This window comes from Cololabis saira, chromosome 16 (genome assembly GCF_033807715.1).
Source record: "Cololabis saira isolate AMF1-May2022 chromosome 16, fColSai1.1, whole genome shotgun sequence".
In the NCBI taxonomy this organism is placed as follows: Eukaryota; Metazoa; Chordata; class Actinopteri; order Beloniformes; family Belonidae; genus Cololabis; species Cololabis saira.
Window position 1 is genome coordinate 14,036,884 of NC_084602.1, and position 12,778 is coordinate 14,049,661.

General features: G+C 39.8%; 2 protein-coding genes across 2 annotated transcripts; one reads left to right on the forward strand and one right to left on the reverse strand.

Moving 5' to 3' along the window:
- The first annotated feature begins 3,588 nt into the window (after positions 1-3,588).
- Positions 3,589-9,367, forward strand: odf3l2a (outer dense fiber of sperm tails 3-like 2a). The gene is made up of 5 exons (XM_061743694.1): positions 3,589-3,637; positions 3,992-4,102; positions 5,264-5,386; positions 5,623-5,761; positions 8,853-9,367. Exons 1-5 carry the CDS (start codon positions 3,589-3,591, stop codon positions 9,196-9,198), a joined length of 768 nt encoding a protein of 255 aa, XP_061599678.1. The 3' UTR covers positions 9,199-9,367.
- Positions 9,278-12,738, reverse strand: ebi3 (Epstein-Barr virus induced 3). Its single transcript, XM_061743693.1, has 6 exons — positions 12,632-12,738; positions 12,062-12,176; positions 11,876-11,951; positions 10,939-11,056; positions 10,612-10,775; positions 9,278-9,661 (listed from the first exon to the last, which is right to left on the reverse strand). The coding sequence occupies exons 1-6, from the start codon at positions 12,732-12,734 to the stop codon at positions 9,506-9,508; spliced, it is 732 nt and encodes a 243-aa protein (XP_061599677.1). The 5' UTR covers positions 12,735-12,738; the 3' UTR covers positions 9,278-9,505.
- Positions 12,739-12,778: the final 40 nt, after the last annotated feature.

The following is a 12,778-nucleotide window of genomic DNA, read 5'->3' on the forward strand; positions in this document are numbered from 1 at the left end:
TTTATTGATCAGCCTGCGTGTCATTGTCACTGCTGTCAACAGTGTGACCTCCAGAACCATCCTCACGTCATCTTCAAGCACCAAACAAATTATCTTGCTGGACATTTATGATCAGGTTTCCTTGCAGAGCCTTGTTTAGAAATCAGAAATCAGAAATCAGAAAAAGGTTTATTGCCAAGTTTGTTAAGAAAACACACACAAGGAATTTGTTGTGGTGATTGGTGCAATACAATACAAGAGCAAATATATAATGAAAAGATGATGTTTATGTTTATCCCTCCTTTATTCAAGTCTTTTTTCATTCTAAACTTTTCAAGATTTTTTTAAATTTATTAATTGAACAGCCATTTTTTTAATTTTAATTTGATGGTAAAATATTTTAAAAAAATTGTAATTTATTCATCAAAAAATAATTTTATTAAGTATTTGCATAATTCATTATTATAGGTTGTTTCTTTAATGTTTTTTTTATTTTTATATTTATTAAAACATGTATTATTTATTTATTTTGTTTCAGAATTAATTTATATTGAACTATTTAATTTTTTATTTGTTTAACTTTTTAGATTTAACTTTGTTATTGGTTATATAAATTCATCATATCCTTTTTTAATTTGTCAACCTATTTATTTATTTTATTATTTACTGAATTTTTGTTATTCATTTGTTAAGTTTAGAAACTTTAAATTTGTGTTATTATTTAAAGTCTAATCTTAATTTATTTCAATTAATTACGGATTTATATTCATTTATTATTTTATTATTTTTTCTATCATGAAACCTTTTTCAGAATTTGTTATTTTGATTCAATATTTCATTTAAATGTTTTTGATTTCCTTTTTTTTTATGTCATATCTCAAAAACTGACCCACAGCTATCGTTGAAAGCAGAAGTTTACAAACCCATAACCTCGTATTTCTTTCTTTCTCACGTCTAACATTAAACAGAATGACAGGTGACAGTCAATCTTTAAGGTCAGTTAGGATTCCCAAAATTATTTATATTTACTGAATGCCAGAATGCATGCAATGCGATGGACTGGTGACCTGTCCAGGGTGTACCCCCTGCCTCTCACCTGTAATGAGCTAGGATAGGCTCCAGCAGACCCCTGTCACCCTGCAAAGGATAAAGCGGGTATAGATAATGGAATGGAGATAATGGATGAATGCCAGAATAATTAGAAAAAGTCTTAGATAATTGTTTATTTCTGTTCTCATAGTCAGAAGTTTTCATACATTTCCTGAATATTTGGCAACTCTGTCGTTATACTGTTTGACTCAGGCCAAATGTTTTGGGTAACTTCCACAAACATTTCACAATCGTTTGCTGGAATTTCGGCTCAATCCTCCCGACACAACTGATGTGGCTGAGTCAGGTTTGCTCACACACGCCTTTTCGGCTCTGCCTTCAAATTTTCTTTAGGCCTGAGATGAGAGCTTTGTGGTGGCCACATTAAGACTGATTTTGTTGACCATAAGCCACTTTGTAACTAATTTGGTGGTACGCTTAAGGTCATTCTCCATTTGGAAGACCCATCTGCACCCCAGCTTTAACTTGATGTCTGGAGATGATGCTTCACTGTTTAATGTAATTTCCCAATGATGCCATCTACTTTGTGAAAAGCGGCAAAACAATCTCACAGCATGATGCTCCCACCCCCGTCCCTAAAAGTTAAGGTCTTTGTCCCTGCGTGCATTTGTAAACTGTGTTTATGTTGCTTTTTATGTTGCTTTTGGAGTGATTGCTTCTTCTTCACTGAGTGGCCTTCCAGTCCATGTTGGTATGAGACTCCTTTAAATGTGAACAATGGTAAGGCAAGGCAAGGCAAGTTTATTTATATAGCACAATTCAACACAAGGTAATTAAAAGTGCTTTACATTGACATTAAAAGCGGCAAGACATAATTAGACAGTAAAGGTACTCTCTTACCAGCTTCCGCCAGCGTCTTCACAAGGCCTTTTGCTTTTGTTCTGAGGTTGATGTGCAGATTTCACACCAGAACATGTAAACTTCTGCGTTTAATTGTATTTAAACATACACATTTGTCATGATAGTTTTATTCTTTATTATTTAAACTCTCATTACCACAATAAGCATGCCTAATCTGCATTCACACAGCTATTTTTAAAAAGAATATAAAATACAAAGCTGTTTTAAAACATATTAGATCATCCGAGACCTTAGTCAGGACAGGTGTTACCTGGGTAAAGCCAGGTGGGTGCAGGTGTGTATGGAGCTCATTGAACGGAGGAAGCCTTAGGTGCCACAGAGGTATTGTTTGCTTCAAAACTGAATTATTTACATATTTGTCAGAGAAATTGCATTAAGATCTGTGAGCTGGCGTTAACTAAGAGAAAATAACGAGAAAATAATCAACAGCATCTGATCCCACCCCCACCGGAGCTGCTGTTGTAGTGGGAAACTTGAGACAATGGCTGTTTCCTGGCGGTACCCGACCGCACATTCATCTTCCTCTGGTGACGCAGAGGAGTCATGTTACCGCACCTGTGACCACTCACTCACTGCTGCGTAAAATATTAACAGCTTTCAAGATTTTGCTTGGCCCAGGCCCCGCTCTCAAGGCTTTACTCACATCAGTCTTTGCCAGGAGTTAATCCTCCTCTGGGCTTTTCCTCCACGGTCTGTGGAACCTGGAGGTGCTTCAAACCCACTTCACTCTGCGACACAGGCTGTTCCAGCGGCGCGTGTCCTTATCACACTTCAGAGAAAACAAAACAGATGGACGTGTTTTCACTGCTCAGCAATAAGATCCAGCACATTTTAGGCTACAGGTGAAGACAAATTAGTAGGTAACGGGATTTCTAAAAACATCACCTCTGGGGAGGGGATTGCTTTTTTTAGATAAAATAAATCAGAGTTACTGGACTAAAAGTACTAAACAGTATTTTAGTGCTCATACTGATCTACCTTCACGAGATACATTTAAACAGAAAAACTTTGGTTCTTATTGCCCATTGGTCCATTGTATCCCTTTACAGCGAATATCCACCTGCAACAGAAGATCATTGTAGGCCTTTTCATTTTTAATGGCACGCGTCCTGAGATGCTGTTACTTACAGGATACGAACTGTAGACGAGGAGCTTCCTGAACATCCTGAAGAGCAGTAACCTTATGCCTTCAATCTGTTTTAATAAGTGAACGTTTTATTACCCTCACGATTAATCTTGCAGTCTGGCTTTACAGAGCGTGTCCCCTCTGGTCATCAGCTGAGCAGATGCACTGCCTGAGTTTATGGTTTAATAAATCTTTTTCTAAAACTATTCGGCCCTTGGTGATTGCAGATTTTCCGTCTTTAAGTCACGGCTTTTTGAAACATTTGATGGTGACAATTGTTAAATATTTGACCCTCTGGGAAACGTCTAAAAAGGGGAGGGGGGGCAAAGAGCAGCGTTGGGTCGTCTCAGGCCCACAGTCAAGATAGGATTTCTTCACCTCTTGGTCATAAATATTTCAGCTCGGGAGGCCACGGTTCAATGTGAGAGGGCCAAGCAACAAAAAGGATGTGTCTACAGGGACACTGGACCCAAAGAGGAAAAGCAGAGGTGCAAGGAACAGGCCGGCCGAGCATGGAGGAGGTGGCGAGGAAACGGCCGATAATCTCTGCGAGAGAAAGAGGTCAGTCTGAGAAATCCGTGCCTCCATATGCACGTGTGTGTGTGTGTAGATTTGTGTGTAGATGTGTGTGTAGATGTGTAGACTTCCACATGGGCTTTATTATAGCTGAACTGGTTTCGCTGAAGAACCTGTCACAGCATTACAAAGTCTCGCTCCATACTCGTTTGAGATTCCTCCTTTGTTTAGAATTCATTTGCAAACAACAGAAGAAGAAGGTTTAAAGCATAACCGTGGCAAATTAGTCAAAGAGCTCCATGTGGAAGTCATCAGAGGATGAGCAGCGCTGCTGCTGCTCGGATCTGCTGCATCATTTTCATCAGAGTCCCTCTCTTCCTCCCTGTGCTCACGGCCCAGGTCCAGGACCCGGACGCTACGCTCTGCCCTCTACGGTAGGATACGTCAACCATGACTTCACCAAGCCCAGCAGCCCTGCGTACTCCTTCCGCAGCCGCATGAGCAGTGCCAGTAAGTCTTTTTAAACACTAAACCATGCACCTCTCAGAAAACTGTGAAAGAAGACATGCAATGGCCTGTTTTTTTCAAACTTACTATATATGTAGCAATACCTACGGAAGAGTATTAGGGCCAGGCAGGAGAAAAATAAAAATAATATTGGAGAGGAGGAAGATTTTTTTTTCATTATGCACTTCGAGAAAAAAGTCGAATTGTCGAGAAAAACGTTGAAATGTCGAGATTAATGTTGAAGTACAATTTCGAGAAAAAAGTCAAAATGTCGAGAAAAAAGTCGAAATGTTGGGAAAAAAGTCAAAATTTCGTGAATAAAGTTGACATTTTGAGAAAAAAGTCAAAATTTCGTGAATAAAGTTGAAATTTTGAGAAAAAACGCGAAATTTCGACTCTTTTCTCGAAACTGTATTTCAACATTAATCTCGACATTTTGACTTTTTTCTCGACATTTCGACTTTTTTCTCGACATTTCGACTTTTTTCTCGAAATTGTATTTCAACATTAATCTCGACATTTCGACTTTTTTCTCGACATTTCGACTTTTTTCTCGAAATTGTATTTCAACATTAATCTCGACATTTCGACTTTTTTCTCGACATTTCGACTTTTTTCTCGAAATTGTATTTCAACATTATTCTCGACATTTTGACTTTTTTCTCGAAACTGTATTTCAACATTAATCTCGACATTTCAACTTTTTTCTCGACATTTCGACTTTTTTTCTCGAAGTGCACAATAAAAAAAAAATCTTCCCCTCTCAAATCTTTTCTCCTGCATGGCCCTAATACTCTTCCGTACAATACCACTTTGACCACACGGGGGCTTAAAGACCCGCTGTGCGCTGAGCTTACACAGGAACCTTCTTGCGATATGCTTCCCCCATGTGGCCACAAGTGGTACTGCAACATGGAGCCACTTTAAACGGGAACCTCTCCTGAAAAGGTTCAGTGGGTGGGGTGTGTGTGTGCTTTGCTGTACCTACGTCCCAGATAGTTGCCTGGAGATAAAGATTAGGAAATTGAGTGATAATTCTGTTCTGATCTGGGTCTGTGATGTAGCTGAAAGACATATTTTCAGACTCAGGCATCCACATTAAAGCATCTTAAAACTTTATATTACATATTTAATCTTGCTTATGGATGCTTGTTTGTTTTTTAGTGGTCTCTGTGGACTCCAGTCCAGGACCGAGGTACTACATTGGTGCCAAGCTTACCCGGTTTGGCCAGATGGAGACGCCATCCTACTCCTTTTCAGGTCGAGGGAGACGCGCTGGAATAAAAGGTGACTGTTCAACCTTCATCAGGGATGCAGACAGAACAGCTGCATTGAGAAAAGTTGGGTAATTGGTGTAATTAAAGCAATCAAGTGATGCAAATGATGAGCCAAATACCTGGAGACCAAACAAAGCTGGCATCCAGGTTGTCACGTTAAAACATCACAATATCAAAAGGTGAGAAGAGGATAGGGATATGCTTTTTCTTAATGAATGCTTCCAAACAAATTTCCTATCGTAGAAGAACCGTTCCCAACTCCTGGACCGGGGGCCTACAGCCCAGAGAGGGCCCCACCTCTCAGCACCCATCGCAGGTCTCCAGCCTTCACAATCGGAGCCAGGACAAGATACCGCTCTGTCGATGCCGTACCAGCCCCCAACAGGTGATTAAGACCACTGAGACGGGCTGACTGTTAACTGATCCAACTATTGAGTACTGTCCATGTCCAGATGGACATAGATTTAACTCATTCCTGTTTCCTTGAGCTCTGTTGTTTTCAGTTGAGTTAAAGCACTTAACCCCTGGGTGTCCCTTCTAGGGCTGTAATCAACAACAGAAATTCTTGGTTGACTGGACCCCTCAAATTTCGACTAAAATTCTAAATTGGCTATTTATTTATCTATTTTATTTGTTCATTTTTTTTTGGGGGGGGGGGCATTTTTGTTGTTGATTTGCTATATATTACATCGTTTTTTAATTTAATAGTTTCAAAACAATTATTAGACTAAAACATTGAAAGATGTTCATATTGTCAGGACGGACGGGGCAGGTTGGTTTACCGTTTTCAGGTGATACGCCATGTTTGATGTGGAGTTGTGATATCCAAACTGTTGCTTACAAAGTTTGCATCCAGCTTTTTTTCCATTGTCTATTTCAGGGGTTTTCAATTCCAGTCCTCAGGCCCCCCTGCCCTGCTTGTTTTAGATGCTACCCTGCTTTCAGCACACCATGATACAAGGAGCTGTGTCATCAACAGAGTTGTACAGACCTCGATGACAAACTAATGAGGACCATTAATTAGAATCAGGTGTGTTGATGCAAGGCAACATCTAAGGGCAGGGAGGCCCGGAATTGAAAACCCCTGGGGCCTCATGTACAAAGGGTGCGTACGCACAAAAACATGGCGTACGCCCTTTTCCACGCAAACGTTAGGATGTATCAAGAGTGAAATGACCGTGGAAATGTGCGGTGCCTGACGACAACTTCATGTCTGGCGTACGCACGTTTCCACAGCTATTGGTCCGTTGGCGACACTTAGTGGTGATGCTGGGAAACTGTTAATAATGTGAAAACAAGTAGCCCTCAGAGTGATGTGCACATCAGAGACACACTGATGAACAATTAACACATTCAACTGTCTGCAATTACACGAGTGGATATAAAAGCAAAGCGGTGCAGAAATACCGTTAACAACAATGGCAGCTTTGGCAGTGTTAAAAGATATCACAAATGGCGCAGTAAGAAGAGAAAGAATATTTAGCCGGTTTTCCTAATGTAATCGGAGCTATCGACTGCACACACATTGCTATAAAAGCAGCATCACTGGATGAATATGTGTACGTTAACAGGAAGCATTTTCATTCCATTAATGTACAGATTATATGATTAATTTATGTTATTTGTGAAGTTATTTCTTGGAAAAAGGGGCAGATCAGATAAGATTATTCTTCTTTCTGCTTGCCTTTCATTCACGAGTTAAGAACATTTGTATTTGTATTGAATTATTTTATTTTTTTGAATGAAATAAAGAATATTAAAAAAAAATAAAAAAATATGTCACAGGTGTCAAACTGAATCCCAGAAGGACCGGTGTCCTGCATGTTTTAGATCAGGGGTCACCAACCCTGGTCCTCGAGGGCCGGTGTCCCTGCAGGTTTTAGATGTTACCCTGCTTCAGCACACCGTGATAAAAGGAGCTGTGTCATCAACAGAACTATCCAGACCTTGATGACAAGCTAATGAGCACCGTTAATTAAATTCAGGTGTGTTAAAGCAGGGAAACATATAAAACCTGCAGGACACCGGCCCTTGAGGACCAGGGTTGGTGACCCCTGTTTTAGATGTTTCACTGCTTTAACACACCTGATTCTAATTAATGATCATCACCAGCTTGTCATCAAAGTCTGGATAGTTCTGTTGATGACACAGCTCCTTGTATCATGGTGCAATTAAACAGGGAAACCGGCCCTCGAGGGCCTATTTAAAAACATTTGCATATTTAAATGGAGGCGTGAACAGGGAGGAGTCTGGTACTCCTACATGTGCGCTCAATTCCACGTTGATTGGGATGTACAAAGGAAATGTGCTTGGATTCATGCCTACGCACAGTTTCATACATCTGGATTTTTTTGTGCGTAGAACGTTTTCTGGATTTAAGCGTACGCCATGTTTCAGTAGGAAATCCACGCAAGTCTTTGTACATGAGGCCCCTGGTCTATTTTATGTAACTTTACCACACTGCAGATGTCTTTGACATGATAGAGTTCAACAAATCACTGGCCCTTGTCCTTCTACCTTACAATCTACCCGTCTCTGGTCAGTGGGTTGGGCTTATCCAAAATAGCAAAAACAAGGGGGTGTCCAAAAAGATAGACGTTACCTGTGAAAGAGATGTGCTCTGAAAACACCCTCTTTAGAACTTGGTACTTTCCACCTGATTACGTTCCCTTTGTATCTGCAGTGAAAAAACACCAAGGGTTGACATTGTTTTCATACAATTTCATTCAATTGGAATTTTTTTGGGTGGTATCATCTGGGACTGGGAGTGAGAAAGAAAATGACAGAAACATTGATTTTGATTCATTTTTTATTTTGTTTGTTAATAAATTGCAACACCTCTGCCCCTCTGGCACAAGAAATGCTCCTTCAAAGATTGACATATAAAACTTATGCATCTATATATATATATATATATATATATATATATATATATATATATACACACACATTTTTTAAAAATTGAATGGCATTTTTAACCTCATTCCTCACCTTCCATAAGAAATATTCATGAATTTTCATGAATTTTCACCCGTTAAAACACATCAGCAGCAAACATTTTTACTTACTACTGACAATGAGACGGAGCAGGCTTATAAATGATTATTTGAATATAACAGGAAACATTTGGGCCAAACCTGGGATGTTTGCGGCCTTGTTGCTAATCTTATGTGTGCCAGATGTGACCCAAAGGTTCTAAGAGGGCAAACACAGGCTACAATGTGTGTGGATGGGCTACCTGTTGCCCCAACGTCATAAAAGCCTGGCTCTGACGTGATTTACAGGAAGTGTTCAACGGTCCAAGCACCAGTTTTGACCATGTCTTGTCTTTTAATCTAAATAGCCACACAAACCCTAAATCAAAGCCATTACTAAAGGCCAAATATGGGCCAAAGAAAACTGCAGACAAGAACACTTTCAGCAGCTTTATTGCTTATATTAAATTCTCTAAATATTTCTGTGTTCAACCCCCCCAGCTACAGTCTTCCTAACCTTCTGGGCTGTCACGTTCCCCACAAACCCTCCAGTGCCAGTTACAGCTTTTCAAGCCGGAGGAAAATCGGAGCTCCAAATGAAGACCTGGCAATGACGCCTGGACCAGGACGGTACAGGAGCACCGACCCAGACATCTACCGACAACGGCAACCCTCCTTCTCCATGCAGAGCCGGACAAAGAGATTAAGTTACCGCTCTGATGTTCCCGGTCCAGGGACATACAGTCCCGAGAGGATTTACGGGCACCTCCCAAGACCCCCGTCCTTCACCATGGGTGTGAGGCACTCTGAGTTTGTCATGCCGCTTGTGGTGGATGTTATTGATTGAATACAGATCACTTCAGATAAGATGTTATTTTATTTATTTATTTCTGTAACAATGAATGACTCAGCAAATGTAATCCAACAGTCCTGAAAAAATACAAAATACAATACAATAACAGTAAGAACTTAAATTGAAAGGGTTGTATCACAGAATTTCTTAATTAAATTAAATACTTGCATTGTGTGTGATATTCAAAATAAATAAATAAATGAATAAATAAATACATAAATAAAACAGAAAAACACTGATTTACTTCGAAGCTAGCTTAGCAAGATATGATCACATTAAGAAGGGCAGCGAGTGGGAGTCCCTATGGTTTTGTCTTTGGTATGGTGACTTTTACAGGAGCGCTCCAGTCGCTGCAGTGGCCCAGATCCAGCAGCTCCTTGGCACAGACCTGGAACTGGTACGCCCTCCCCGGGAGCAGCCCCTTCAGCTTAGCCCTGGTGCTCTCAAATGGACCCACCTGAAGGGGAAAACACTGTCAGTACGTCCATACTGATTTAACATCCAAGTTACTCCAAGTTAAGTGTTTGTTGTAGCATTTTATCCTAAATTCAGCTCATTAAAAAAAAAAAAAAAAATACAATTACTTAACTTTACTGTTGAATACTATTAATACTGTTATTTCTAGATTAGATTAGGTGTCTTTATTGTTGCTGAACAATTTCAGTGAAATTGACATTGCAGCTCTCGTTTGCAAAGAAAAAAAAAACAACAGCAACAATACAATAAAATACAATGCAATACTTTAAAATACAATAAAATACTTAAAAATACAGTAGAATATTATATTCTGAAATGCAATGAATGCATGTGTGGTTTCGAGGGAGGTTAAATGATAGAAAATTATGGTTTCTTTTATGGTTAAAAGATTTAATCATGGTTTGAGTTACTTCTATCCTTATGGACACAATATGATGGGAATAATGAAATACTTTAAAAAGAGCCATTTAAGCCACCCAACATAGCAATACCTCCTCTGACCACAAGGGGGCATGCAGGCCAGGGGCTGGCACTTGAGCCTTTTTGTCATATGATGCCCCCGTGTGGTCAGAGGAGGTATTGCTACCAGAGTGGCTTCAGTATACAAAAAGTACCTGTATTTCACAAACGGAGTGATTTATTGCAACTTACAAAATATTCAAATTCTCAAACTGAAATCTGGTTTCACTAAACAACCAAAATTTCAAGAAGGGGGAAAACAAAACCGTGTGATTGTTGACATGTATTCACAGATAAAGGGATTTTCTGATCATCTTTTGAAGTTGCCTGAGGGATTTGGGTATTTTTTTTAAACTTCCACTTGTGAAACATGTGAAATGTGTGGAGGCATCAGATGTGGATTTTTCTTTAGCAGCATTTCTCTTGTTACAACACCTCGGACCGGCATGTGTTGATGAGGACGTTTCTTACCTTGACAGAGTGTGGGTTGCCCCTGTTTTCCCACTTGTAGACTATCTGGTACTTGAGGGGGAAGATGTCCAGGCTTGCCCACGTCGGGGGAGGAGACCACTCCACGGACAAGTTTCTGATACTGTGAGGGAAAACACGAACATCTACGGGAGGATCTGGTTTCACTGCAAATAGATCAAAAGTGGAGGTTTAGATAGAAAACAGAATGAGAAAATGTTTAGGATTAACTACATTTCAGAAAAACCTGCAAAACTTTACTTCTCCTTATAAATTACATGATTACTTCTCTGTACTTTTATGATGATTCATGCAAAATTTCATTCTCACCGATATCCTCCAACATGAAACTGGTCAGATGAGAGCTGCTTTTGCCGGAACTAACTGCTGTGACGTTGACGATGTAGTCGGTGAGAAGTTTCATGTTGGGCAAGTGACAGCGCCACAGCTGGAAAACAGTCAAATGCAGCCTATCTTTAGCTTTTGATCCATATTATATAGACTTGGGCTTAGGACACTTTGTCCTTCTCGTGTCTCAGCCGTGTGATGGTTCATCGCAGATGCCTCTGAGTCCAGAGAGGGAGATGTACAAATACAACATACATACAAACTACTTCTTTTTAGTCTTAAATCTTCTCAAATCTTTTGTGAAAGTAGCTGCATCACGCAGTGCTTGATGTTAGTTTATCAAAGTCATGTTTTACCCATCAGCTAGTTCATGAATAACCAGAGATCCCAGGTGTGACATCTATTAACTTATTCCCTGGATGATTTAATGATAGAATACACTGTTGTAGGAGATATATAGGGATCCCTTCCAAGCTTTCCTCTTTAATTAATCTCAGCTCCTTGAAATCTTTGGTTTGGATGCTGTTTTTAAACCTAATTATTGTTACATTGTTTAAAAAAAAAATATTCTCAAGTTTTATTTCATTCACAAATAAAATACGATGAATTTGATTTTCCGCTGTTATTAGCCAGTAAACAGTCATACTGAACAGTTTAATTCAAATTAAAAAGACAGGCCTGTAGCTGATCGGTCAGAGGTTTTCTTAAAAAAAAAAAAAAAAAGACATGGTATTTTCCAAACTCTATAATTATAACTGCATGAAACAACAAGACAGTGCAGAAAAATCCCATGTAAATAACAGTCGCATGCTAAGTTTCATTTGGGCTATAATCAGTGTGGACCCCCCCCCCCCCCCTACTCATCTGCTGCAGACTCAACACGCACAGATCCCTTACACAAATGTAAACAGTCTGGTACCTGCTCAGACTCAGACGAGGGTGAGTCAGCTTTGATGAGACTGCAAGAAGTGCTGTTTGCCTGCTGGCTTCTCTCACTGTTAAGCAAAAGCAGGGACAGATTTAGAGACGTCAACCCTGGTGACACTTGTTAAATGAAGTATTTTTAACTACAACTACAAAAGAGGTTGGAGTATCCCAGGTTCACCTGTACGTGGCGATGTAGTGCATGGGAGCGGACTGGGAGGGCTCGGGCCAGGAGCAAACCGTCAAATTCGGGTAGGAGGGACACCAGCATTTCACTGCGGCGGTGGACGGAGCATCTGGAGGAGGAATACATCCCCTTATTTACAGAGCATAACCCTAAATGGCTCTGCATCACGATAAAGGCAATGCTTGAAAATAAATAATTCAGGAGTTATTACTAAACTCCATCAGTACATGTTTAATTAAATATAGAAAAATGTGTACACCTATTTATGCATGCACCTGCAATTAATTATGTTCCCTTAACCTTTAAAGTGCCTTTCCAACTTACAATTTGAATGCTTTACCTTAGATCTTAGCCATTTTTTACAAAACACTAACCATGAAGTCCTAATCCTCAGACAACCATTTAAAATTGTGCAATCAAGCAGTTTGGTCACTGTTGGATGTCACGGCTAAAGTGAGATTGTTCCCTAGCGCATGTAGTAAAACATGCAAAAGATGTTATACATATGCACGTGGAAAAAACATGGTCGCTGTGAGTGTTTCTGTCAGCCAGACTGGTACTCACCCCCTGATGTTGAAGTCACTCTCAGCAGCTCCAACGCTTGGCTTCCCAAAACACACAGGAGGAGCACAAGAGTGACACTTGTGCTATGAAACCTCACAGCCATCAGTGCTTCAGAGGATTTATACGGAGAAAGGTTTATAAAACTCT

Bases quoted from the DNA above. Each gene is read 5' to 3' on its own strand.
- odf3l2a (XM_061743694.1), top strand. From the start codon at position 3,589: ATGGAGGAGGTGGCGAGGAAACGGCCGATAATCTCTGCGAGAGAAAGA. The intron at 3,638-3,991 runs GTCAGTCTGAGA...CTCACGGCCCAG, and splicing joins AATCTCTGCGAGAGAAAGAG to GTCCAGGACCCGGACGCTAC. The intron at 5,387-5,622 runs GTGACTGTTCAA...CTATCGTAGAAG, and splicing joins GAGACGCGCTGGAATAAAAG to AACCGTTCCCAACTCCTGGA.
- ebi3 (XM_061743693.1), bottom strand. From the start codon at position 12,734: ATGGCTGTGAGGTTTCATAGCACAAGTGTCACTCTTGTGCTCCTCCTG. The intron at 12,177-12,631 runs GTGAGTACCAGT...TTCCTCCTCCAG, and splicing joins AGTGACTTCAACATCAGGGG to ATGCTCCGTCCACCGCCGCA. The intron at 11,057-11,875 runs GTACCAGACTGT...ACTGTTTTCCAG, and splicing joins CCTCGTCTGAGTCTGAGCAG to CTGTGGCGCTGTCACTTGCC.